Genomic DNA, 27016 nt, shown 5'->3' on the forward strand with positions numbered 1-27016 from the left:
AGGTCTAGAGCAATGGAGCGTTGTCATGAGCGGAAGAGTTGGCTAGGTCTCTTCAGTCTCATTTTCGGTTATCCCGTGCCACGAGGCGAATGAAGCAGTGAATTATAAGTTCCAAAGTAGTGGCGTTGTTTTTAAGCACGCGGTACGCTCAGAAAAGCTTTTGTCTGGAACGGAGATGAGTTATGACAATCATTACACAGTAGCAATCTGTCTTACCAAGTTTTTCTACCTTTCAGTTTTCGTGTCAAATGGCCCAGCAAAGCTTACTGCACTAATAAAACCTAGTTTTAAAGAGGCAGTGTTCGTGCTGGCGTTTAATTAATTTACTAAACAAACAATGTTTTAAAAAGCTTATAAAGGAGCACCAAAAATATTTTGTGCTTGTTCTTTGTGAAGATTTTGGAGCTCTCTAAATGAATGACTCAAATTCTACGCCAGAGATGCAATTAGAACATAATTTTATTTTTCAAGTTTTCTTCAAAAAAATGTGGCAGATGGCAGCTGTCTGAAATCTACGAAGTCATCCTGAACAAAGAATGCGAATTCCGCTTGCGTAATTATGCCAGTGCAAAGAAATACGTTTACAACCAAGTGATGTCTCACAACCTGCGAAGAAATATGAACCGAAAGAACACTTCAAGCGGTCTTTAACAACGGTTTAGTATTCATGTGGCCTAGCATGAAATATCAGTGAAATAGCCTGGGCTTAAATCCGCAGTGGTCGGTCCTTTGGCGATGGCGTTTTCCTTCTGAGGACGTGGTCATCAGGCCTGGCCATTATGGCTACGTTTCCATAGAGGCTAAACGCGAAAATCCTCATTAGCTGCGACTTTAATGAATGTCGAAGAACGACTAAGTGGTCAAAAATCTAGCTTTGAGTGGTTCACTTTAGCATGAGTGCCTCCAAAACTTTGAATAATTTTGGTGCGTAGATATTTATTTTAGACTTTCTTAAATAAAACAAATTCTCGCTCATCTCGCTTTCTGCCAGACTCTTCTAAGTCACGTAATTACCATGTCAAAGGTTCTTATAACCTCCCGTTCTCATATAGACCTAATCCCTTATCACTCAGGCGCAATTTGGATAATAATCTTTGTGGCAGCAGTTCACCGTAGGAGTTCCGGTGACGACTTATGACGGCGATCTCCATTCCATTTGTTCTACAGGAAATTCATTCCGCAGATATTGCGTGAAACGCTTGAACACAAATAATTCCGTATCGAGTACAAAGTAAGCTGCCGAGATGAGGAAACTTTAAAAAGAAAATGACGCGCCGAGAAAATGTCCTCAAAGATATGTAACGTGGTTACCAGACAGGATAATGCAGGTACTTATACGTGAAGCACAGTAATGGTTCATGAATTTAACTCAACCCCTTCCTCCCACCTTTGTTACCTGCGTCATAAGCCGAATTCCTGGCCCGCAACGCGCCCCACGGAGGAAGAGCAAGAGAAAGCGAAGCCGGCCCCGAAGGAGCAGCAGCCACAGGGGGAGGAGGGTAACAAGGGCAGAGAAAGCGCAAGGTCTCGCTTCCCTTTCGCTCCCCCACACTGCGGGCCAGCCGGCCGGCCTGCGTGGACAGCGGACACGCGTGTGCACTGTTCCTCTCTGGGAGCAGCAGTGCTGCCGGGGCGAGGAGGACGCGGACAAGAAGGAGGCGAGGAATGGTGCGCCGGGGAGCATCTCGAAGCAGGGCGCGAGGGGAGGACCTAACTGGATTGGATGCTCTCGCGGGTGGTGGCCCCAAAAAAGGACCGGAGAGGGGGCCGCCGTATAAATGCGCAATCGTCCTTTCGCCCAAGACTCTCACTGAGGAGAGTGGTGGATGTAGCGGGACGGCAGCCAGGGTGACCAGGACTGGACGCCCCCTGAAGAGAGGCTTCGACGGGACCCTGGATTTGCCTGGCCGCTAGATCCATCAGCTGCCTTCCTCCTCCAAGCAGCGAACCCTGGCAGCTGTGGCTCCGTCTCTGAGGATCTTCTCCTGTGCTGGACTACGCTGGACCGCGTGGAGGACTACGGTTCGGTGCTGTGACATTCGACGTTGACAGTGGTGGTGGCACTCGGCGCCTTTGATCGTTTCGACCTCTCCGGAGTGGGCAGCGCTCGGGAACTCGTCGGGTGCGCTGCCTGAACTGAATTCGGGAAAGGTCATCTGAGGAGAAGTTCTCGCCGTCAGCTCAGGATGCCCACCCTTAAGGTAAGACTTGGGCAGGATTTTACCCCCTTTTTTTTCAGATCCGGCCGCATCATGTCAATGGGCGTGCGAGCGCAGAATAGCGCCTTTGATGAAATGAGAAGAAAAAGTGCTCGTCCATGCGGATTTAGTCGAGTTCAAAAAGCTTTAAGGAGGAAAACTGTACTGGATCGTGGCAACGTCGCTAGAGTGTCTTGCAGCCTTAAGTGCCACGGAAGGTTGAACGTGCCATGATAAATTCGTACCGAATTGCAGCACTCGTCAAGGTCGCGCGGCAAAACGGCCAACCTCTTATGTCATGAAGTTCATTTTTGAAAAATTCAATACAAGGCACTGTGCGATCGTGCTCATTCGTCCAGTTTCGAACTGTAATTTTTGACAACGTCGTGTTCACACAAGTTTCGACATCGTAAGATAACGATCGCTAGGACCCTCTCAAAGCCTTAAATGATAAGCACTGAGAAGCTGCGTCATACGTTATATATGAAACTTAACGTTACTCGTAGCAGAGACGTGCACGCAAAAGTTCCCGAAGCTCTTTTATTTTTCCGTAGGACAAGTACCTCAACAAGGCGATAACTGAAAAATAAAACGATGCGTATGCTCAGGAGAGCAGCAGACGAACTGATCTGCTCAGCATCGCACAGTGAAAAAACCAGTTATTCCTTCTTGTTCGGGTCAAGAAACATCCCTTCTTTTGTGACATTGACTGTTGCCACCCCAGATGCATTGTGTGTTCTTTTTGTCTTTTGGTTATCAGTGATGAAGCAGCACATTTATTACAAAGCTTCTTTCGTAACAGGTAGCCATTACATAATCACCCTTTCTGCGCTTGTCGCAGTTAAAAAAAGTCCTTAGTGAGTCTAAAAACAGGTCCAAAATGCCACTGTGCAGATCACGCATTGCATTTTGGTAAAGTCATTAAATCAAGCCTAATGAAGTAATTAACATCAAAACTCTTCGTAATTACGTGGTGCGTTAAGAAAAGAGTGACTTTTAAATTGATTGAATCCGTCATTGAGTCAATATTTGACATGAGTACGTGATGTTAACAAAACAAAAGAAAAGCGAAGTGGGCTTGGTTGCGTCTTATAATGGCTGAAGCTCTAACCATATTGCGGCTTTGTAGGTGGAATGCCGCTCGTGTATTTAGATCGTAAAAAAATGTTCCTATAAGATGCAATGTCACTACTTACCACATGATGTTTGACTTGAATTGCAGATGACTAAATAAATAATCACCAGCTCGGGAAGATTGGCAGAAATTAAGCAATACAATGCCCCATCCCAGCTTCATATGTGAAGCAATTACGGTGCCATTACAAAGTAGTGCGTTAAACTGCTTCCGCAAACTCAACTCAGTTTAACCTGTCTCTATGCCTGAAGAGACGTCTGCTAGATGCCCTCCCCGATTGTGTCTAGTGATCTCTCCTGTGTGGCGGCTCTGTTTGACCACTGTCGCATACATATGGAGATGACCCTTGCTGAAATGGCAAACTGGGCGAAATGCTATCCACTAATCCGAGGGCACTAAGACCGCCCGACATACCGGATGCAAAAGATGAACCCACAGAGAAATTATGACTGGCTCTGATTGGGCGAACGTAGGGAAACACAGTCCTGTGATCTCGCTCTTTGGGGACAAAAAGAGAATGATTCTCTCTGAGGTCTACTTGTAACAGAAGTGTGCCTTGCCGCCCTATCATTGCGCGAAAGGTCAAGCTCTGAGTTGTTAAACTGCTCCGCGGAACCAGGCGCTAAACCATCGAATAATAATAATTCATGTCAAACACTTTCCAGCGCTTACACAAGTGGTCACTTTTTACTGTCGCTGCGTAGGAGCAAACTCAAATATAGCTTAGACATGGCTGCTTTCACTCCGGTTGTGAGCACTGTGATGAAATACATTTTCTCCTTTTAAATATAAGAGTAAGCGTTTCTAAAGGCTGCCATGCTTTGGATGCTTTGCTAAAATGAAACAAAGAAAAAAAGGTAAACCTTTCACTAGAAGACGTTTGCTGAGAGTGTGTGGCGACACCAGTTTCGCTGCGAAATGTTTTGTTTATACGGAATCGAATACACTCCTCTCCTCTCTATGCGGTGTATTCGGCGACCATCCATGAAAATGGTGGCCTTGACACTGCACCACTGACTGATAAAAAAAGAAAGCCGCCGCAGTCAGTGTTCTCGTTTCAAAACGCTCTTCCAGACAGTAAACGCGCTGCCATTTTTTTCAAAGCGCTTCGTTTCAAAAGAAACATGAGTATGGACTATGCAAGAAAGGTTCGCTTACAATAACAATAATTTCTAAGTGCAGTGAGCCTTTAACGTGGCCCTAATAGACATTTTAAGTGGGTCCATGCGCTGGCGTGCCTTTTCGGAATGTCGGCACGCCGTGAATAGGGCAATGGTGAAACGTGGGCATGTAAACAATGTTTCTATATCCATAACGTATCTCAAGCGGGCCCTTCGGTAACGACCACACAGCGGTCCTAGCTCGAACTGCAAGAACAGGTTTAGTGTTCTTTGGAGCGAAAACGGTGATTGCGCCTCGAGGTGGATGGGCATTGCGTGCGCGGTTAACTGGAAAGTAGGTTTCGGTTACACGTTTGACGAGCATGTCGTTCAGAAGCCATCAGCAGTGCAGACATCGCTTCGAGTTCGCAAAAGGAAGCTGCCAAAAATGGCCCCGAACAGAAAGAAAAATAGGACCTGCCGGGTTTTTAAACGGACAGTAGCCCGGGGCAGCAAACATTGCTCAGAGCCTAAAGTTAGCGTCTGTTAAACCGATTGGTTTCGAATAGGCATAGACTCCAACACGAAGCTTCCTGGTCTTGAAAAAACGAAAATCTTCTCTGGTTTCCGTGAGACTGCACCCCCCTCCCCTTTTTTAACCGATTTATATGTGATGCGCGTTTCAGTCCAGTCAGCTTGGCTTTGCAGGCCGTCAATGCTCGTCAGTATACCTGCCAACGTGCAGGGCAGCGCGTCGAAAAAACTGATGTGAAGCAACGGTAGAAAACAAGCCATCGATCTGCCCTCGAAGGAAGCGATAAAGAGCATCCAAGTGTTCCATAGCTGATTAGTAAGGACGACGGCTGGCGACGAGCGGCGGTAGTCTATTTCTTGCATCATCTTTTTTTTTTTTCGATTACTAGCTCATTTGAAAGTTGGGGTTCGGAGAAAAAACAAAGCACGGTCAGATCGTCATGAACACTGTGAAAAATTAGAAATGAAAGCAACAACGCCAAGATGGAGGACGATCGTTTTAGCCGCTCCGAAAACTGCGTCGACGTCTAGAGCACGGAGCTGTGTATAGAGCGCGTCACTTAGATTTTTAGACATTTTTTTTTCTCTGTACGTGGCATTCGCAGCGACCGTCCCTGCCGCGGCGTCGTTAGGCCGTTTCTCCCAAAATGCTTTCGAAAGACCCAGTCCTCTCGGTGCCAGCGAAAAAATCGAAGGAATGCCCCACAAAAAGAAGGGCACGAGGCTCCACGGACAAATGCGCCTTCGTGCGTTGTCCCCTAAATATAGACTTTGTGTCCGGAAACTTTTCCGCCCGAAGTAAGAACAAAGAATCGAGCAGCCGGGAAAAACAATCGCCGGGAGAAGCGCTATACTAAGTTCGCTCGGCGCGCGAGACAACGGGCCTCCAAAGACGGCGGCGGGCGAACGCGCGTGAACGCAAATTTCGCCGAGCGGAGGGTTGCGTTCGGCAGCGGCGGCTATGGCGCGATAAGACGACCTCTCTCGTGTTCGTCACTCGTCTCCGTCATAATCAGAGCCACGCTCTTCTTTAAGCCGAGGCTCTAAAGAACCGCGCAGCATGAGGAAACCAGAGCCAAAGTCATTTGAATCAAGGAGCGCGAACTCGCAAAGATATTCCCGCTTAAGAAGTTTGCTTAATCAGCTGGTCGTTTTCCACCCTACCGGTACTATACAGCCAAGATGCCGGCCAGTCACGCTACTCTTAGGGTCAACTCCACCTTTCCTTTAGCATCGCCGGTTTCTGCTTCTACAACACTGCATAGATTTAGTAAGGCCAAGTGTGTGTTTTTGTGCAACTCTCCAGCCTGCAGAACGCTCGATAGAAACACGTAATTACGCGTGTTCTGTGCATCATAGTTTGGTACTTTCTTCTTCACCGCTGTGTAGCATGCCGGACGCTGTCTATACAAAGCGACGGACAGCATCACCTTATTTAGATTCTAGTACGCTTTGGGGCGAGCGTAAGCTGCCTCCGCTGTTTGTCATACTCCGCGTAACCGAAGCTTCGCGGCGACTCGCTTGGCTTGGAACAAAAGAGTCCATTGTCTGCGAGGCCGGTTTCGTTGCGAGCGGATAATGTCTTAATTTGCTCTCTAATTGCACCGCTGTTTGACTTGAGGGCGCTTGTTTGAGACAATTTCAGAGAAAGCATAGTGGTTTCTTAGTGGGAAAAACTGTAATTCCTCCCCGCTCTTAAAGCAGAAGGCGGGACCCGAGGATATCGTGTAACTCTTAGAGAAGGGATGTGAGTGAATTTATAACGCGAAGAAACCAACCTTGACTGACTAAGAGCATTAAAACCCGCTTTATTTATTCGGTGGTCTAAAGAAAGTAAATATAACAAAGCTTATTATTATGTTTAGAGTCATGCATTATTACTCATTTCTTATGTCTTTATCTGTCGTGATAGTTCTACTTATAGCAGTTCATTGTTCGGCTTATTGTTGAGTAGCTTTTTGACGGAAACTAAATAATACCCAGCTGGAAAAAGAAGGGCTAAGGTCATCCTCTTCATTTACATTTCAGCTGAAAACTAAAGCAGAAAAAAATCACGCCGCAGGAGCTAAAATGTCTGAGAAATCGGGTGTTGTGCATTAATCTTGCTTGCTTCCTGTAAATCTGTGGATTAAATGTCCTTCCGTAGGTATCGCTATCGCAGATTTTATCCATTTGAGAAACTTAAATAGCATAGCTTCGTTTCAAGTCTCACCTTATCAGCGGTAAGATCAGCCTAACTGTTAACCTCGCTACAGTGGTACAAATTGATAATTTAAAAGTTATTCGGTATAGTCTGTGCCTGTAAAGTGAAAATAGGGTATTGGGAGTATATGCAGGTGAAGTAGACGGCTGCGCCTAGTTGTACTAAGTGTTCCTGACGTTGCACGACCACATTGCTTGTTGTAGCACTGGTTGGTCGCTTGTAACCACTGTTTCATGGTTCTTAATAATAATAATAATTGGTTTTTGGGGGAAAGGAAATGGCGCAGTTCTTTGTTCTCGATAAACTGTCTTCGAAGCAAGCGTCGTCTTCTGGCGATGATGGTTGCTGCGACGCGCGCCTTCTCATTCAATATATTTCATTCGCACTTATTTCAACTTCTTTCTGTCTGCACGCGGCGGTTATAGTGGCCCAGTTGGAGACAGGCAAACAGACCCGTGCGCTTTCCGCTTCATTCTGTGCAAACGGCATTAGCCCTACGCTTTGCCACTACCGAAGCCTTCTCCTAAATGTCGTGGGTGCGAATCCGGCTCAAGCCAATTCCTTTCGGCGTGGTGTGAACCGATGGATGGCAAAAAAATTTTGCGGAGAAACAAGGTGAAAATTTAGCCGTCAAATATATTCCTGCATTAAATATAACGAAGGGAGGTGGAAAGTAGAAAAGTATTGAATTGAAGAGTCAAAAGGTCTAAGAAAACAGTTAACGCTAAAAAGAAGTTATATTGATGATGATTTAGAGCCATGGTTGTTCTAAGAAGGGACTGTTAAGTGGCACTGGGAAAAGGTGGAAAAAAAATTCACACGGTCACCTAATTCCATAATGTGTTGGCAATACGATAGCATGAGTAGCTATTGATGCCTTTACGAGAAGTGACGCCACTTCCCTACAGCCAATGGGAATACATCGGTATGGTGACATCACTTTCTTCCAGCCAATTGGCGAATTTTATGACCGACGACGCATCTTGGTCTATGGAGTACCTAATGCTACCGTATTAAAAGCACGGATACTAACATGTTCAACATCATCACGTGTGTCGCTTGTGCGCAAGCAAGTAATCTAATTTTGTTTCAGGGATGTTTTTTTTTGCTAAAGGTGGAACAAAAGTTTCGCTTTATTAAATTAAGTTTACGATTAGCCCAAAGCACTAACGTCGGGTGTCTGCTTTATTGCTGGATATTCTTGACACTGGAATTTATTCAGATGGCACACCAATACTTACTGAATGAGTTAAGTTACTGGTAAGCACCAGCAGAACAATTTTCTGACAAGTACAATGACAGAGAGAGGCAAACCTAGCTTAATCGATCAAGTTGTTTCCCGATTAAATTAACCTTAAATACGCGAAAATCATGCGCAGACGCAAGATATACTTGCCGTAACCAAAACTAAGCTTGATTCCAGAACGAGCATTGATTAACCGTCGTCGAGTTTAATATTGTTGACTCTCAAATTCATTTCAAATTCGTTACGTGAAAATGCCTAAAGCTGGGGACGCATGATAAAATTGTCGGGTGATCACACAGTATGTTGCAGCAAATCGTCGACCGCATGGTGTCGCTTGTCTCACCCCCGCTTTCGCTTCGCAGATTCTGCGCCTTGAATCCAATTCGGCTGCACTTATCGTTGGACCTTCACGTCTTTCCGGCTTTGCTGCCGCTTCATCCGCTCGCACCGATGTGTCCTTGCTAACCCGGCGTAGCTGACGTAGGATCAATTCATGCCGCCAACTGACAAAAGGTAGTTGTTGGTTATTACCCGCAAACATTCCTCGATGCAGTCGGGCATATTGGCAGGCATCATGCTGACCTCCCTGATGATGCCTCAATGAGGCATTTCTGGTTACGGAACGCATACTTGAAAGTGTTCAGGTCACAGGTTGTGCTCAGACCACCGTTCCGCTTAATGGTAAGCTTTAATGCAGTGTGCATGGCCGGTCCACCTAGTGAGACGGCGGCTTTGCCGGTGGGGGCACACGCAATGTATTCGTTGGCATTCGACCCATCACTATTGCCACCCATGTAGTAGTACGTATTGTAGACATCCATGACCAGTCGAAGGACAAAAGTCTTCTCATACCCGGTGGCACCATTGATGAACACTTGCAGCGGCTCACTGTTGGGGTTCGCCCGTCACTCTAGGCGCAACAAGCTATTATGACGCGCTCCCAGTCCGTTGGAGGAGCAACCACGAGCCACGCGTTTCGGAGGCTACACACGGATCACGGTGGCATCGGCGGAAGAGTGCGAAATTGCGTCGCACTTATATAGTGAGGTGGCCGTGACCGCTGTAAAGCAGGAAATCGGTTTAGTTGGTCATGGCCCATGACCAGCGGAACGTTACTGCTCTTCAAGACTCGGACACAACACAAAAAATAACTGCGCATGTCCTGTTCTTTCCATGTTTTGTACGCGTCTTGTAGCGCTGTGGCCTCATGACGGCAACCATTGAGGCCATGACTTGGAGCCTGTCTTGAACTGTGTAAACATCTGAGACGGAGTAGAATTTTTGTATATAGTCACAAAGAACGGAAACGTTTCATTGTTTTTGACCCCATCCACGACGTTTGTGCAACGGGTATGTACTGTGTCGAAGGCATGTGTTATTGAAAGGGGGGTTAATAGGGGTGTGCGAATACCTTTGGGAACCGAATTGAGTACGAATAGTCTAGCTCCGGTACCGAATCCCGTACAATAGTTCAGCTAAAAACGTAATCGAAAGAGAATCGAATATTCGTTTAACTATTTGCTTATTGTGCGAATATTCGTACAAAACGAATATTCATGCGAGGCAGCGAAGAGTTAGAGACCGCGCTAGAACTCATGGACTTGAAGCTCTGTCGAGACGCGCAACCGTGGTCTCTACCATGAGGCACACAGCGCTAAGTACATTAACTTGATCATGTTAACACCTTCATTTCATGCACTCAGAAAACTACTTTTTGCTACTGACAACAACGGCGAACAATCTAGCGCCACATGTCAAGCATGAAGGCAGCGGTTGCTGATTCTGGCTGAGCCTTGGCACTTCGGCCTGTCTTGGAAGCAGTATAGTTTTAGCATCATGAACACCGCCATACGAGCGGGGAAACATTCGAGAGCTTTAGATCGCATTCAATTTTTTCGAACAATTTATTTATGAAGCACTTGACTCTTTCCGCGAATCGAACAAGAAGTTATTCTAACTTATATCCGAACGTTTCGAATATTTCCACACACCTAGTTTTTAATAAAAAAAAACGTTCCTATAAACGTCATTCTTTTGAGAATTGCCTACATGGGTTCCTACCGTTCGTATGGCGGTTCGTGGACGTGGATTATTGCTTTTTGTACGAATACTGTTCTATCAGCAGACCTGAGGCCGCTACGGGTTTATTTCGAGAAGTTTAGGCTGCTATCTTTTCCCTGTGAGCACACAAAACCCGGGAACAGGAAAGTACACTTCTTCGGGTCGCCGGGTGCCAAAGGTGCCATTTGGAGGGATATAACACGTCTTCCTCCTTGTAGTGTGTCATCTGGGATAAAAATGAGGTTGTCTCAGCCGTCTTCCACGCGAACGCCTGGGGGAAGCAGTCGGAACTGATGAAATGTAATCCGTAACCGGTATAGTGGAAGCAATATCGCCAGACACCTCGGGTACCACGAGGTGGAGTCACGGCGGCGTCTGGGGAATTGCCAGGCTCGGAGGATGCGATATCTGAGAAGCGGAATGACGGGTCCCGCTGAGGACCGACTTCAGCTTCGGAAGACTGAGGCCGTCGCATGTGGCGCTCGTAGCCAACCACATCGGCGAGCCGGCGAAGTTGCGGCCAAACACGGGTTGTCCTGCCATGTAGGTTGGTACGCCTGCGGAAACACTCGTGTTGAGCAGCCGGCACACTGGTCGGATGGAGCAGATCTAATGTCTTCTTCGGCTGACGTAAAAACATAAGAATAGATCGAGTTTGCTTAGTTATGGCATGAACGGTTGAGTGTTGGGTAAAGAGAAAGCTTAAGAGGCGACACGCAATGCTTCCCACTTGAAGTTTTCGCAACGCTACTTTCGTCTCCTGGACAATTCTCTCGGATTGTTCGTTGGTCGCAGGATTTTAAGGTGCGCTTGTGACATGTAGGATGCCATTCCACTGCATAAATTCTTCAGTCTCAATCCAGGTAAATTGAGGACCGCTTTCACTGACGACCATCTCCACAATGTCAAATATGGCGAACATGGAACGCAGCTCTTGGATCATAGTGGCTGAAGTTAACGTTAGTACGTAGCGAACTTTAAGCCATTTCATTGCGGCATCAACCGCAATGAGCTGGGCCTGCAAAGTCACAGTGAAGAACTGACCAGGTAGTTAGCGGTCTAGTCCATGTTGGCATAGGTATTGCTGGTGGCATTAGACTCTCACGTATGGCATCAGTCATACCCTCTTCGATGGACTGGTCAAGCCGTGGTCACAAGAATGACTGTTAGCGGCTTGTTTCATACCCTTCAATTCTCGAACACTAGCGTGAATAAATCTGAGGGCTACTTACTTCCCGGAGGCCAGCAAAGATGACCACGCATCCTTTGTACTCTTACAGCCCAGATTTAAGCTCTTTGTACAATGCAAAATCTGGTCCAACCCGAGTTGTTAGTCGCTGTCCTGAAGACAGCGGTTGACGACAGCAAGCCCAGGGTGTCTCTTGATGAGGTCCACTATGTTAGCGGCCGTCAAGGGAGCTACGTGCGCTGCCTCAATGACAAAGATGTCTCCTGCTGCTGTGGGCTGATCTTCAATCCTAGGCAGCGGCAGGCGACACGGGGCGTTGGCGTTTTAGTGCACCGTTCCAGGTCGATACAACAACTTGCAATTATAAGCGCCCAGTGTGGGGAACCCCCGCAGCATTCGTGGAAATAGAATAGATGGAATCTGACTGTCCGGTCCTATTATAGATATAAGAGTTGGAATATGGCGGTCCACCGACATACTAGTGGCTGCAGGTCATAGCGAAAACTGTTGCCAGTTCTTTTTTGTCAAGTTGCGAGTAGTTGCTTTCCGATTTTGCCGAAGTTCGGGACGCAGAGGCTTCTGGAAGTTCTCTACCACAGTCGTCTGGCTCAGCGAGAACTCCTTCAACACCGTATCATGATGCGTCACATGAGAGACAAATTGGCTTGCTCGCTTCGTAGTGCTGCAGAATCAGCGCGCTGGTAAGCATCTCCTTCAGTTTGTCAAAGGCCGACTGGTGTTCGAAAGCCTATTCCCAAATGACTCATTTATCGAGTACCCGATGCAAACTTTCCGCAATTTTCGCTCGGTCCTTGATAAACCGGTCGTAGGATACAAGTAATCCCAAAAACGATTGCAACTCATTTTCTTTAGTGGACATAAGTGCTTTAACAATAGCTCGAACCTTCTCTCTGGTAGGCTGCCCACCCTTGGAAGTGATCCAGAGCACCTGATACTCCCGCTCGGGTACAGCGTAAAAACGCTTGGCCTCGCTTGCTTTCAAACCGGCCTGCTGCAGACGCTCCAACGCAGTGACAACTCGCCGTAAATGTTCGATTTCCGTTTCACCAGTGATGAGAACATAATGCAAGTAAGCGACGACACCATCCAAACCAACTAGAAGATTATCCACGAATTGTTGGAAAATCAGGACTGACACAAAAACGACGAACGCAGACGTTTCGCCTTGAATAGTCCCTTGATAGTGGCGATAGACAGCACCTCCGCTGTGGCGTTACCTACGCGCAGCTGTTTACAGGCTTGTGTGAGGTGAATTTTCGTAAAAATCTTGCCCCCCCCCTCTTCCCCCAAACACACACACACACACACAGCGTAGCCAGCAACTAATTCGCTGCAGGGAGAGGGTAGTAGGCGGAACGAACGTTCGCGCTCACGGAGTGACGACAATCTCCCCATATGCGCAGAGCACCGTTCTTTTTAAGAACTATGGCCATCGCGGTCGCCCAAGAGAAAGATTGCACTGGTTTCAGGATGCCTTGGTTTTCAAACTTCTGCAGCTCCACCAAAACGACACGGGTTTATTGAGAGAACATTCGGCTGCTGCCCTTTGGCAGAAATTGCTGTGCAAGCACACATAACCTGGGAGCAGGAAACCACACTCCTTGTCTCCAGGAGCCAAAGCTGCCACCTGGCGGGATATAGCAAATACCTTAGATGGAATTCATGCACGCGTGCTGTATGAGTACATTCTTGCCAAAATTTCTATTACTCAGTACTTTAGAATAATGAAAAAAAAAATAAAGCTTACCTCTGAGTCCTGTGCCAGCGCTCAGTTAAAGCTTGGAATTATAGTGAAACTTAACTATTATTAACCTACTTCAATGATCAAAATAGGAATATTGTAGAAAAAGTTAATCCCTTGATGGTTACATGTGGTGGCCTCTTTTTTTCCTTTCTACAAGCAGCCAGTATAACTGGATGCATCCGCAGTAGAGCTCTACGCATGCTGTTTTTGGGCCTTGCATCGATACGCTTCCAAACTTTTAAAATCACACGCGTACGATATTAACGTAGCCAAGAATAAATTTTACTCCTAAGCAAAGGAACGAGGAAATATTCTGACTGAGCATGCGTTTCCAACATTCACATTTAGCGAGATACGAATTCTGTATCCACCAGGATAAGCGCATCCAGGAAGCTTCGACATTACTTCCTGAAATGGGCCAGCCTTTGCAGAAGGTAGTTGAAAGAGAGCGCAAAAAAAAAAATTCTCGGCTGACTTTGCTCCCTCTGTGTCTATAAATTCGATTGTCGGTTACTTCTATGGTTAAAGCAATGAGAAACAAAATCTTTGTTTACTGTATGCACGTGATATGTCCTCTTCATTGCTTCTGATTGCAGAGATATATCTTTACCTGTTGTGCTCTGAGGCCTTCGAAGTGGTTAATAGAAAGTGATCCGTACGTAACTGCGCTGCTCATGGTGTACAATTCATATTGTTAGCGGCCAATGAGATCAGTTTAATGAGAAACAAACAGAAACATAGAGCAGTAAAGGTAAAAAGCTGTCACTTGAAGGCAGTTTGATTTTGTTTATTTTTCTGTGCCTTTTTTCATATTTAAAGTTTCCAGTGGCGTTTGAAAAGACCAAGTCCGCCATGTTTAGCTACAAGCATTAAAAGACAAAAAGCCGAACTAACATAACATGATTCAGCATTCCACCCTGTTACTGTATGCTGTTTTGTGCTTCTTTGTGTTGGTTGTTTGATACTTGGCTGTCACTTGTTGATAATTCATTCCAGCTATAGTTTGACGTTTGCTTATTGGTCATTTCGCAAAGTTGCGATTGTCAATAGTATCTTTGCTATGACAGTGTAATATCGTAGCATTTATAGTCATTAAGATACTGAACAGTAATATCTTTGCTATGACTGCTCAGTATTGTAACGCTAGTAGACATCAAGGTACCGAGTAAGAGAGCCCCAAAGCACCTAAACACTCCTAAACACTTTATGGCGCCGTCCAGAGCACAAAACGCGGAAGCGGTATCAGGACTGTGACAACTTTTACGAACTTCTAGTCGATCTATCGTTGTTTGTTAGATATTTGCAATAGCTTCAAATGAAACTGCGCAAACAGAAACAATACACTGCTTAGCTGTTTTCGATTGGCAATCTGACAGTGTAGTCACTGGTTCACTCCGTAGCGCTATTAAATATTACGATGCGAGGTTTGAAGCGACAAACGTTGAAATTGAAAAAATATTGGCTCAAAGAATCCCTGAAGAATACAACTTTTCACGCAGTGCACCTACTCATCGCTGCAAGACAAAGGGTTGCTCTAGAGGTAGCGGCAAAGCTTCCTTTGAGCATCAGATGGGGCGTCACGATGCAGCGAAAAATAGACGAGGTAGCATTTGTAGTAAAGCATCCACGGTTCTGCAGTTCAGCGTAAGGCCATTAATCACGGCTAACGACCACCCTAAAATAAGATGCGGCTATGCTTCGCTGGAGGGGCCATCGATAACCGGGCCTGGTTTTGCACTCTCAGCACGGAGTGGCCTGAGCGAGCAGCGCCGTAGTATATATATATATATATATATATATATATATATATATATATATATATATATATATATATATATATATATATATATATATATATATATATATATATATATATATATATATATATATATATATATATATATATATATATATATATATATATATATATATATATATATATATATATATATATATATATATATATATATATATATATATATATATATATATATATATGCGGTCGCTGTTAACACGCTTGGTAGTCGAGGAACAATATCGTAGCTGTTCGACCGCTGTTAGCCTGAAGTGGTGTAGGGGTATCCCAAGTGTAACGCTAAGAGAGGCCGTCTGTAATGAAGAATTGAACACATTTTTTTTTATTTCTCGCAATTTCGACAATGAAATTTTATCATGGTGCTACCGGCTGTCATTCTGTACCATAATGTAGGCATTCATTGGTTCGTGTAGGTTTGAAAACAATTTTTATAGAGCCATCACCATGAATTCAGGAAAGGAGCTTCTAGTTACTTTGGTTGCCATCAAGAGACGCGTGTATTTGATGATTCTATATAGCGCGTGAACATCATTTGTGAGATAAGAAAAAAAAAGAATGAACGAGTAGTAGCCGAACAAAACGCGCGGTTGGGATGCACAGAGATTTTCTCTTTTATCTTTTAATCTCATTCTACATATCACTTCTACTACCATAAACATGCACAAGAAACTAATTGCCTTTACGGTTGTTAGTGTTGAGGAACATCTGAATCTCTAGTCATTTCGGGCAAGTATGAAACGCTTGCACGTCGACCAAGGAGCCGAAATATTCTTCCAACGCGACGATTTTTATATATTTACTTATTTGAAAACGTACGCATCGCCAAAATTGGCATTATTGTACGGGGGGACAAAGAGTTGCAAAAGCACTGCAAACAAATATAAACACAAGCATACACGATATCAATTAAGCTGCAAATACTTTCATGCGCTTTGGAAGTAGTGAACATTGCCTGAAAGATATGCTATGTTTACTGAACATAAAAAAACTGTAATAGTGCATGAAAAGGAGGCAATGGAAACAGTCAATGAATTATAGTACCTAGGACAATTATAGATCAATTAGTACCTGTAAATGCGTTTCAAGAGCGGCTGGAAAGCTATTGTCGTCTAATGTAACTATTTCGTTTGGCAGTATTTTCTATTCATCTACGGTGCGTGGGAAAAAAACTGATTTAAATACCGATGTCCGACAATATGTCACGCGCCTTTGACACCAGGCATCCTTGTATGTTATCAGAAAAAAGTGCTGTCTATTTCATATGCGTTCATGAGGATGTCACATATTATCAGCAAATACATAGTACTATAATAGTATCCCTATGCTTCCAATTCCCACATCTTATCAGCTTGTCGTACAAAAGGAGCCAATCCTTTGTTTAGGGAGCGCTTTCTTTAGAGTGTCACAACATCGATGAAGCCAACATTGCATCACTGATGACAAGATGACGCAACTCCATGCATCTCAGTTTTTCTCGTCGCTAAAGCCAGCCGCATTGTTTGAAACGCTCCTGTAAAAAACAAACATTTTACAACAATGACGCACTCGATCCTAATGAGGTTATCTTAGCCAAAAAACTTAATCTTTGTGGTAAAACCGTAGGTTGTATTGAGACGTTTTGTTTGCGCGGTGACGGCCAGCTTTGACGACGTACCACAGCCAAAATTTTTTCAAGCGGCTGGAAGACCACGCTGCTCCATTGTAGTCACATAATATCCTTGAGAGGTGTACGCAGAAAAATACTGCGTGCAATGAAAAGTTGTCGGTCTAGGTACAAAAGGGAAATGATGATTTATCCTCTCTATGAGCCTAGCATTGCAAAACGCGCTGAACTGTTATGCAAAGAGATTTCTATATATTTGTTTTATTGAATAGAGGGAGGCTTTAACATCACATGCTTCAGAAGGATGCAAGCAGCTCAGGAACTGATGACACTTCGTTTTTGAAAAACGAAAGCACAGATGCCGCACATGGACAGCAGGTCGCGGGCGCATTGCTTAAACTTATCGCGGCAGTGTGCAAGGGGAGAAGGGTTCGTCAAGGCTCATCTAGACGAACTAGAAAGTTCTATAGGGTGACGCATGCATAGCCGGCACAGTTTTGTGTCTTGTATCCAGCCGGAATACCGGCATAAGCGCTACCGGGCAGCGATATTTTAACACGCGGGAGAACATCCGGGAAACTGCATTTCGGTCATCCGTGTACGTGAACTATCAATACGTCTCCTAAAACGTCCCTTTTTTCCTGCAGGAGTTCGCTCGACACTATAAATACATCCCCGGTTCAGTGCCTTTCAATCCGGTGCTTTGCGGAAAGAAATCGCGAAGAACGTGAAAACGGCTCCGGAGATTTCACTATGACGAAGAAAGAAGGCGAAAAAGCAAAAAATATACGACTGTATCTTTTAAATTTTGGCGCCAATTCATGTTTTCAGTTTGCTGTCCTCATTTTTTCACCCTTCGCAACTTCCTCGCAGGTCCTGGCCCTCCTGGCTTATATCTCGTTGGCTGCCGCTGGTTCGAGAAGTTCGAGTCGAAGCTACTCGACGCCAGTTGGGAGTTACGGTGATTCGTCGTACGGGTCGTATAAAGGTAAGCAAATAGCGACTCCCGGCCCGTCACGAAAAAGACTGGAAAAACGCAGCATGAATATTAATGTTGACCGAGAAGAACTCGACTTACATCTAGGAAGGTAGATGTTTCATACGTTTTAAATTCCTGCCTATGCGGCCCGGTCAGCACCGAGTCAATTCATTCACTGGGCGACATCGCTGCAAGTGCTGCTTCGGTAATGAAGGAAATCCTGCCACACGAGGAAGACGACGGACAAAAATAATTTGCATGAGTGGAACCGAGAAACACGGTCAGTGTGCACAAGTTAAGACCTAAGTGCTCCTTTTCACTTGTTCTAGTTTCTTTTTCTTGCCTCTAGACAGCCGGTAAACATAATTTCCTCGTAAAGAAAATGAACTTCGAATGTTCGCCGTTCAGAATGAGCGCGGAAGGTTCATTTTGATCTGCGGAAAAAAGAGGCGCAGCGTTCATGTGATTCATATGCTTTTCTGGAGGCAGCAGTCGTGGCATAATTAAAATGGGGTATTTCTGGCGACTCCTCGCATGAACATCATTGTAGGCCCGATATAGTGATAACGAATATGCGCTGTTCAGGTACACTCACAGAAAATGACGTCCACAACGAGCTAAATGAAGCAACAAAACGTTGCAGCGATATCTGTCGTGATTTGCCCGGCGTCGATACACGGAAATTGCAGCTGCAATTTTTTTTCAGGGCTACAAAAAGTGGTTGCGAGCCATTGACAGATGGCGCGGCTGTACACGTCTGTCGCTGCTTGCGCATACCGGGGCATTTTTGACCTTGACATTGTTTCATTTTTCGTTGCTCGTCGTCATGTAAGTGTGTTCTCAAAGCCAGCGGTAAAAAAAAAAAAACATCGCATCCTGCATAGTTCGGCCCTCCCATTTTAATCACTCACCTTTGAAGGAAGCTCTTACTGCGCACATTTATTACGGACTCCTAGTAAAGAAATGGTAAGGAATATGTAATCACAGCAGACCGACTAACGCTCACGTACACAAAAAAAATCGCCTGTGCAAAGAGGCAGGGTAAATGTGCTGCAAAAGAAACCTTTATATTGTGACATGTAATCCACAAACAGGGCCTCCTGAGCTTATTACAACCTTTACAGTATTCCCTGCTTTGGAAGGGAAACTCAAATTGTAGGGTTCCTGAAAATTTATATTTCCCTTACCGGGCCTTGCATCTGGTGAGGCTAGCAGCAAGATATAGCTCAGCAAGTTCCTTGAGTTCAGGCTATGAAATGCTTTTAATCAATCACGCCACTACGAGTATTTCTGCGAAAAGTTATCGACGTGTGTGCTAACACTGAGGATGAAAAGGAACTATTAAACACCGTAAATTTTGTTTTTGCTCCCATATGAGATTAAAAAAGTAGACTTCGTTTAAGGAATTAGAGAAGCTGACAGTTTTTTTCTCATTACTCTATATTGCGTTAAAGTTGGAGTAACTACCTGAAAAAAAGAAAACAAACACGGCAATGCTTTAGTCTTTGAAAACTCTACATGAAAGCATATAGCCTTCTGCCGAGCACATTACTGCAAAAAAGATTAAAAAGAAGAAAAGAAATTGCATCTATTACTGACGCTGGAGCGCATGCCCTGGACGAAATGTTTTATCCGATTCCTTGCAAATGCTGCCCCGACAAACGTAACGTAAATGTTCGCGTTTTACCAATACTTAGTAAGCATATGTGTTCACTAGTCTTTGTTGGTTCTTTGAGGAGTTCAATGGGTTTCCTTGACATCCTGTCGGGATGATGTTTCCAGAGCTAAGCCATCAATAAATACTCTTAGCGTGTCATTTTTTTCCACGTAAGCATCATCTTGTTTTAGGGAGTGCAGAATCACTGATGTCTTCCTACTGTAAACTGTCACTACAGTCTAATTTCTGTTTTCTGGGTCGTCGAACAGATTTAAGCACGCCGGTTTAGTGGTTTAACAAATGTCATCAACAGAACAGGCAACGTTAAGAGCGTTGAATCATTGAATGTACCGCTCCCTGGTCTAGAACTTTGCCATATGTTGGGAGTTCTTTAATCAGACATCTTTTTGCCTTTAATCCTCCCATATTGGCTAACTTTGTATTACCGAGCATGAGCCGTTTAATAAGTAGGCAAATAATTGTGACGGAAAAACTGTATTTTAATGCTATGCTAAGTGGCATCTATTCGTGGTTTTAGAACTTCATTTCCCTGCAAGTACGACGTGAAAACATTCAAGTTGTTGGTAGCAAACAGTGTAAAGAACACAATGCATTGTTTGCGGCATGCCAGGTACATAGGAATTCTATCACATTCGCTGCGACGTTGTTTTGCGCCGCCCCCGAAAGCATCAGTCTTCATGTATATGTGCTGAACGTATTAATCACTGTGTTTAATCTCCCGTACATGCAGGTAGCAAGTCGTCCCGTCTCTCATACGCTTCCATCCCGGGAGATGTGACGGGGGCGGACGTGACCTTGGGCTCTCCCAAGGTCGCCAAGGGCATCCTACTCTCCATACGCGTCGTCAATCCGGACGAGAGCTCCGGACAGCCCACGTACGCAGCCCAGGTGCCCATCCACTTCTCCGGAGGACGCGTGACCACGGGCCCCGTGGTATACGGCCGCGAGCAGCCCTGTCCAGAGGACCACATCCACGGCAGCCGGCACCTGCACAGCATCGTCGGGGGCTACTCTGGTGGGTCACGGGGTGGACGCGGCTACTCGTCCCCCGCGTACCAGAACGCGCTGTCGGCCGCCAAGAGCTACAGCGTCAGCCAGCAAATCCAGGTTGGTGTGCCGAGCACCGCCAAGACGTACCAGTACCACGGCCAGTCGTACGCCGTACCAGTCAGCGCCGTCCCGTCCACGGCGTCACAGGAGGACGCCAAGTCGTACGTCGCGTACGCTGGTCAGTCGACGGGGGGCCCGCATTACCAGAGCTACCAGGTGGCGCAGTCCCCGTCGGCGGCCTACCCCAGCGGAGCTGTGACGCAGGCGGTCAGTGACGGGAAGGGATACGGTGGAGCTGCTGCTTACGGGCAAGGACACGCTTACCAGGTAAATTAAGACCCCGAAACTTGCTGTTGTAGACACAATCAACGTTTGTTACGTGAGAAGCTAGAACAGAGCTGATTCGGAGGCCTGGTTAGAAGCCGGAAGCGTGCTCGTCAAATTCCCAATCGATAGAAATTACGACCTGCGTGGTTTGTTTGTTAGTGGAGAGGCGTTATTCAGTTAGCAAATGGACGAAAAAGGTACTTCTGAGATATTATAGAGCCTTGTACGTTCGTTAAACTTATAATGGATGGAAAGCTGGAACGCAAGCGTTCCAGTCAAACGGAGTGCGCATACCGAGAGTAATTAATTATAGCTATACTCTCCTTTCTGAATTTTTTCTTAGTGTTAATATTAAGTTCGTTTCAACGTGAAACATGTTTGCGCAAATAGCAGGTTGTTTCTAAGACACAAGAAATGTTTCATCGTAAGCGATTTCGCTGGTAAAAGAACGTGAGAGGGAGGGTCAAGAATTATAAAAGAAAATGGCCAGAAAGGTTGCTTTTACTAGATCCCGGTAGGCGGTAGTCCGCCTCATAAGTAAAGTGTGCGTCTTTAAAATCGTCGTTAGCGATTTAAATTTAATGGTAAATTAAAAATAGCTTTCTCTTCTCGAAAGCACTGCTTCCTAGCTGGCGTCCATTGCCACAGGCGGCATGTGTGCATCTACAAAGAACTTTTTGGTGCAATCTAGATAACTGAGACCTTTTGTCTACAACAGTAGTATCCTTCCTCGCCTTCGTACCATGCCGGAATCAGAGCAGTACGCAGTTTGCTAACTGCGTGAGGTGAGGATGATCCAAAAAGAGCTATGAGAACTTCTTGTGAGATCAGCAAAGTCTTTTAACCTGTGTTAGTGCTCATGTGGTTCATCAAAAGAATGAAGATATCCCGGTGAAATTCTTCGAAAGATTGATATGTAGTAAAAATTGCTAACATTAAATAAATATTATAAGTTTTGTTGCTGTCTAATTTCAGTTTATGTTAGATTAGACAGTACGCGTCCGTAGCACCAAACTAACGTTAATGTAACTTTGAGCCTTACGAGCTGAGAGATGTCCCTCTCTAACTGCTTTAAGTCAGTGATTAGAAATTAACTCGCATCATATATATATATATATATATATATATATATATATATATATATATATATATATATATATATATATATATATATATATATATATATATATATATATATATATATATATATATATACATATATATATATATATATATATATATATATATAATAACCCCTCAATGTCCGGCGTATTACTTCTGATACATAATGTAAATATAGGCGAATAATTTTTATTTTTGCTTTGAGAACTACACGAATTCTTAATATAATTGAAGAAGCGGCGCTTTTTCGAGCTTATCTACGAAAATAATGTCAAACTGTCAGTTCTCATTGATTCGTCAAGCTTGCTGAAAGAGAATTTCATCCAAAAGTTATCCCTAATGGTAGCGCCGTCTTATATATTTGCGGTCAAAATGCTGCGTCGGCAGGTGCTGGGCAAGTTTTTATTTTTTTGTGATTTACTGAATGTGCTTAAATTTTTCCGCAGTTTTATTATCCTTAGAAAAATCAGAAATCACAGAAATGAGTTAAATTTAATTATGCGCTCATGATCTTGTCCTTAACAAGTCTGTAAGATTTTTTTTTTTACATCTTCGAAGTGGAGCGGTGATTAGTGATGAAATCCTGCAAGTTGCTTACATTGATATACGGAATAGAGGACTGAATATACGAAAGGCAGTACAAAGAGGCGGTGAATGAAAATTTGAAGCGCAAAGCGCTGAAACTACCCAAGCATTATGCAGTTACCTTTACTTTCATATATGTTTCTTTGTCGGCAGTTTTCATAAAACTTCTTGCAAAAGGAAATCAAGCTGTGCTGCTCACACGCACCATGCAGATAGATTACCATACATGTACAGATGAGGCCAAAATAAAATGCGGAGCACGGTTCGGCGTTTGATCTCTTCTCAAGCGTTACTTAAAAAAATTATGGACAATTTTTTGGGTTAAGACGCGTTTGCTAGCGTATCTACTAAGCACTTTCTAATTTTCAGCATCATAAAAGTGAGAACGGTTTGATCGCTGAAGCATGGTTCGCATTATTATGGCCGCGGCTCTGCAAAAAGTGTAAAAATGTGGAGCCTGCCGTCCTAATACGCAAGGATTCGGGGCTGTTTCTTGTAATTTGCCCTCAAGATGTTGCGGTATTCCCTTATATTCTAATGGCATAGTTAAAAATAAAACCTGTTCCGCCTCGCTTCTTCTCTAGGTCGTCGCACAAGGAGGTGACGGCCAAGAGCACGTCTACGTGACCGCACACCCTGGCGCGCACGGCGGACATGGCGGACACGGGGCCACAGCCGTCGCTCAGAAGAGCTACACGCCATACGCCGTGCAGGACACGTACAGCGTTGAGGCATCGCCGGCTAAATCCTACAGCGGCGAGGCCGGTGGCGCATCTGGCAACGCCATCGGCGGCCAGCAGGTTTCGTACGAGGTGACCGACGGAGGACATGCCAAGGCAGGCTACGGCGGCGGACCGAGTGCGGCTGCCTACGCGCCGGCTCCCGGCTACGGTGGACCGAGCTACGGCGGTGGTGGCGCAGGGGGTGCCAGCTACAGCGCTGTCGTGGGACGCGGATACACGACTACTGGTGGACCAAGCTACGGCGGCTCGGCTGGACCAAGCTACGGTGTGGCTACTGGACCCGGAGGATACGAGAAGCCGGGGTACCAGGTCGCCGCCTACCCAGGGGCACAGCCGACGTACGGAGTGAACGTCGCAGCTTTCAAGGCGGCTGCAGCTGCAAGGGCATACGGAGGCTACGGGGGAGGAGCAGGAGGAGGAGGAGGAGGAGGAGGCAGCGGAGGAGAAGAGCAGACCATCATTGTTGCGGCGGACTCGCCTGCTGCTGGCGACGGCGGCAAGTCGTACGCTGCGTACCAAGGAGCGGCGGGGCCGTCGTACCAAGCGGTTGGCGCGGCCCAGTACAAGCCCGGGCAGCCACAGCAGCAGTACAGCGGGCCGCAACAGGCTGCGTTCAGCAGATACACTCATCCGGGGTCTTACTACTCCGGAACCTCGTTCGCCGAGGCGAACAGGCTCGCTCTGCAAAAGTACAATGCACTTCTGAGCCGAGCAGCGTCGATGGTTGGAGGTCCACAGAATCTTAAGGCTGTTGCGTCGCGGTACAACATCCCATGGAATTGGTAGGTATCGCTATGTAACGTTTGTACTGAGTCTGTGTGTTATTGATGTCCTTAAGGAAATATGATTTTTGAGAAATCCGCTCCAACAGGAAGCAGTCCACCACGACAGGTGGGGCTACATTGCCGTGTATAGTTACCTTCGCATTCTGCGTTTATTGGAGGTATTCTCGTTTGCGAATTTATGATGAGTGCTACCCAAATTGGCTCTTCATATGCAGGCTTATTCGACAGCAAACAATGCACCTTTCACTCTCAAAATGACGTTGTGCCAGCAAAAAAGAAAAAGAAAATTGAAATAGGTTAATTTTACTGAAAGATTACTCGTTCATTGTATGACAGTGCCCATGTGATGCACCAAAGGCTCTGAAACACTAGCGGCATCACTGCTATCAGCAACGAAATATTTTGGCATCATTTGGTTGGCTCTAGCTGTGATCGCATATAGCAAGGAAGCGTAGGTACACAGCAGGATTATCTTCTGTTGGTTTCTGTTTTCATGTGATCTGCCTCCCTGCACATCGAAAATGAGTTAAAACAGAAGTTAATCAGTGATTTGTTTAAACTTTGTAGCACTTTGCCCAGGCCGCCTTTGCTCCGCGTCAATGTCACCTCCGTTCGAAAAGGACAAGGGGCAGAGTCTTTGCCGCAAGGTTGTAACAAGTATATTATAGGCCGAGGAAAAGTCCATTTTATCCCAGATTCTCGGAATAACGTGCTGTAGGCATTCTACATGCGTAATATGTGCTGCGCAGATAATGCTAAAGATGAGTGTCATTAGATGAGACTCGCCTTTCACATTTAGTTTCCAGCTGTACTGGGTTTGAAACGAGTGCTTGCATGTCGCTATTTCAAGAAAGCGATGAGGTAAGGTTAAAATTTCTCTCTCATTACCCGCGACAAGTTGGCCCACTATCCTACCAGAAGAGCCACAAATATGCCGCCAAACGATGTAACGGACAAAATTTTGAATATATTGAGTGAGTTTAAGAAGAATTAAGAAGAAAAACACGTAATTTCTAGCGACATATTTTCGAACCTATCGTAATGTCGATGCTTTGTCGGCAGATTGCTTTTAAATCTAATTAGTTGAAGTGTGTGCCCATTCTTGAGATTAAGCATCGCTATGTGTTAAGAATTACAACGGTGGGGCGGCAATTTGCACAATCCTGAACTGTGAAAAGTTAGGTACTTTTAAAAAATTCATTCCAGAGTGAGGGTGTTTCCCGTAGCTATAGTGTGTTCCGGTTGGTTCGCTGGATGAAGCGTACCTGTGTGCCTACACATTTCAAATGTGGAAGGAGTTTCAGAATAGTCAAAGATCGCAAGGTGCTAACGCACTGAGATGAAAATTTTCTGCTTGAAATGACCACACATAAAGTTGGTCGTCAAGTTAGAATGCATAGCCGTGAAGCATAATAAATTCAGCACAGTGATTCTGAAGCGAATACGCCGACGTGAGTGTTTTGTATGCGACATTTGCGGACTATTTTGTGGTCTACTCTATGTAAACAAGGTTACTCGAGTTTGTTTGGATTAATAAGATGCTCTGCTGCTTTGACTGGCAGCTCAAGTAAGTGTGTCGTTTTAAGAAGTAGCCGTATACTTCAATAAAAGATCAGAATGGTTGTCTCTTAGCTTGAAAGAATTTAGAGCGAACACGATACGGGAGCACGCAAGAGTTGTGGACCACAAGCTATTCTTTTCAGTTGCGCTTGTTGTTGTAGCCTCCTATGTGATTAGGTTTTTTGTTCGCGTCAACTGTCTTCTCTATTAACAGCCCCATAGCCGCATCACAGCAAGCTACGTCTTGATGTTGGCCTGTAGTAATCATCTGCTCCCTACGACAGTATTCATATACTGTGCCCACTACGACAGCTTTATGTCCTCACTAAAACCGAGAAAAATGGCAATGCCTAAATTTGTGACAGTTTCTCTGTTTAAAAATTTCCTGCCCTTATATCGGCGTCTTCGTGATGAACTCAAGGCATACCACTCGACAGCGTATCGGAAATGACCGAGAGACTGTATAACTAGCCTGCTAGCACAGTGTTTTGTTGGCGCTTCCTTGAAAGGATTAAGCGAAAGCAGAAATTATAAAGAACAAGAAGAACTATATCTTGGCCTCACGACTTTCAGTACTTCAGCCCAAGATTGCTGGACAAACTAGAACGGAGAACGGAAAACATACTGCTCACTAAGCTTTGCGAGCATTGCGGAGCATCTTTAACAAGTTCTCAAGCACTAAGAAAACGTGAGGCACAACGGCAAACAGGCTTACATACGACAAATAGAATTTTGCGTCGGATAAAGTTGAATGTTTAGAACTCGGAAGTAACAGCACGGAAGATTGTTGAGAGCTTTTCTGCAGTGATTCGCCCCTAATTAATATTTGTGCTCTTAATTTAAGCGCCAAACAGTGATCACTCAGTACGACAAGGTTTTTGAATGCAGTGTCAAGCAAGGAAGGCTAAAGCTAAAATTAAGCATCTTGTCTAGACATTGCTTTATAGTGATGTGGACTGCTAGCCTGCAACTTAAGTGGTCTCTTCTTCCTCATGTATCGTACCGCTCGAATGAAGAATAACAGAAAATAACCACTACTTGACTGTTGCTTTCAGATGGACCAAAGTATGAAAACTTGGGAAAACGAGAACTAATATGGGGTGACCAGGCGCCGCCTCAACAAGCCACTCTGCCTCATCTGTTGACGACTAAATGAAAAAAAAAGAAAAAAAAACTACTTGTTTATCAGTGGCCAGGGTGGTTGCCGGGAAACCCTTGTACAGTATTTCTGTAAGATAGAACGTTTTTTAGTACCTGTGCCGTTCACATTTTCGCCTGTGTTACCATGTGTCGCCGTGTACATTTTCAATGTCATTAATAAAACAGAAACCAAATGA

The 27016-nt window shown here is 45.0% G+C and overlaps 1 protein-coding gene across 1 annotated transcript; it reads left to right on the forward strand.

Annotated features, from left to right (window-relative positions):
* Positions 1 to 1608: 1608 nt before the first annotated feature.
* LOC144098540 (uncharacterized) lies at positions 1609 to 27016 on the forward strand. The gene is made up of 5 exons (XM_077631266.1): positions 1609 to 2201; positions 17724 to 17838; positions 20238 to 20884; positions 23176 to 24116; positions 26735 to 27016. Coding segments are annotated over exons 1-5 (1719 nt in total). The 5' UTR covers positions 1609 to 2186; the 3' UTR covers positions 26736 to 27016.

The sequence above is a fragment of the Amblyomma americanum genome, chromosome 7 (assembly GCF_052857255.1).
Source record: "Amblyomma americanum isolate KBUSLIRL-KWMA chromosome 7, ASM5285725v1, whole genome shotgun sequence".
Classification (NCBI taxonomy): Eukaryota; Metazoa; Arthropoda; class Arachnida; order Ixodida; family Ixodidae; genus Amblyomma; species Amblyomma americanum.

Bases quoted from the DNA above. Each gene is read 5' to 3' on its own strand.
- LOC144098540 (XM_077631266.1), top strand. The intron at 17,839-20,237 runs GTAAGCAAATAG...CCGTACATGCAG, and splicing joins GTCGTACGGGTCGTATAAAG to GTAGCAAGTCGTCCCGTCTC. The intron at 20,885-23,175 runs GTAAATTAAGAC...CTTCTTCTCTAG, and splicing joins GGCAAGGACACGCTTACCAG to GTCGTCGCACAAGGAGGTGA.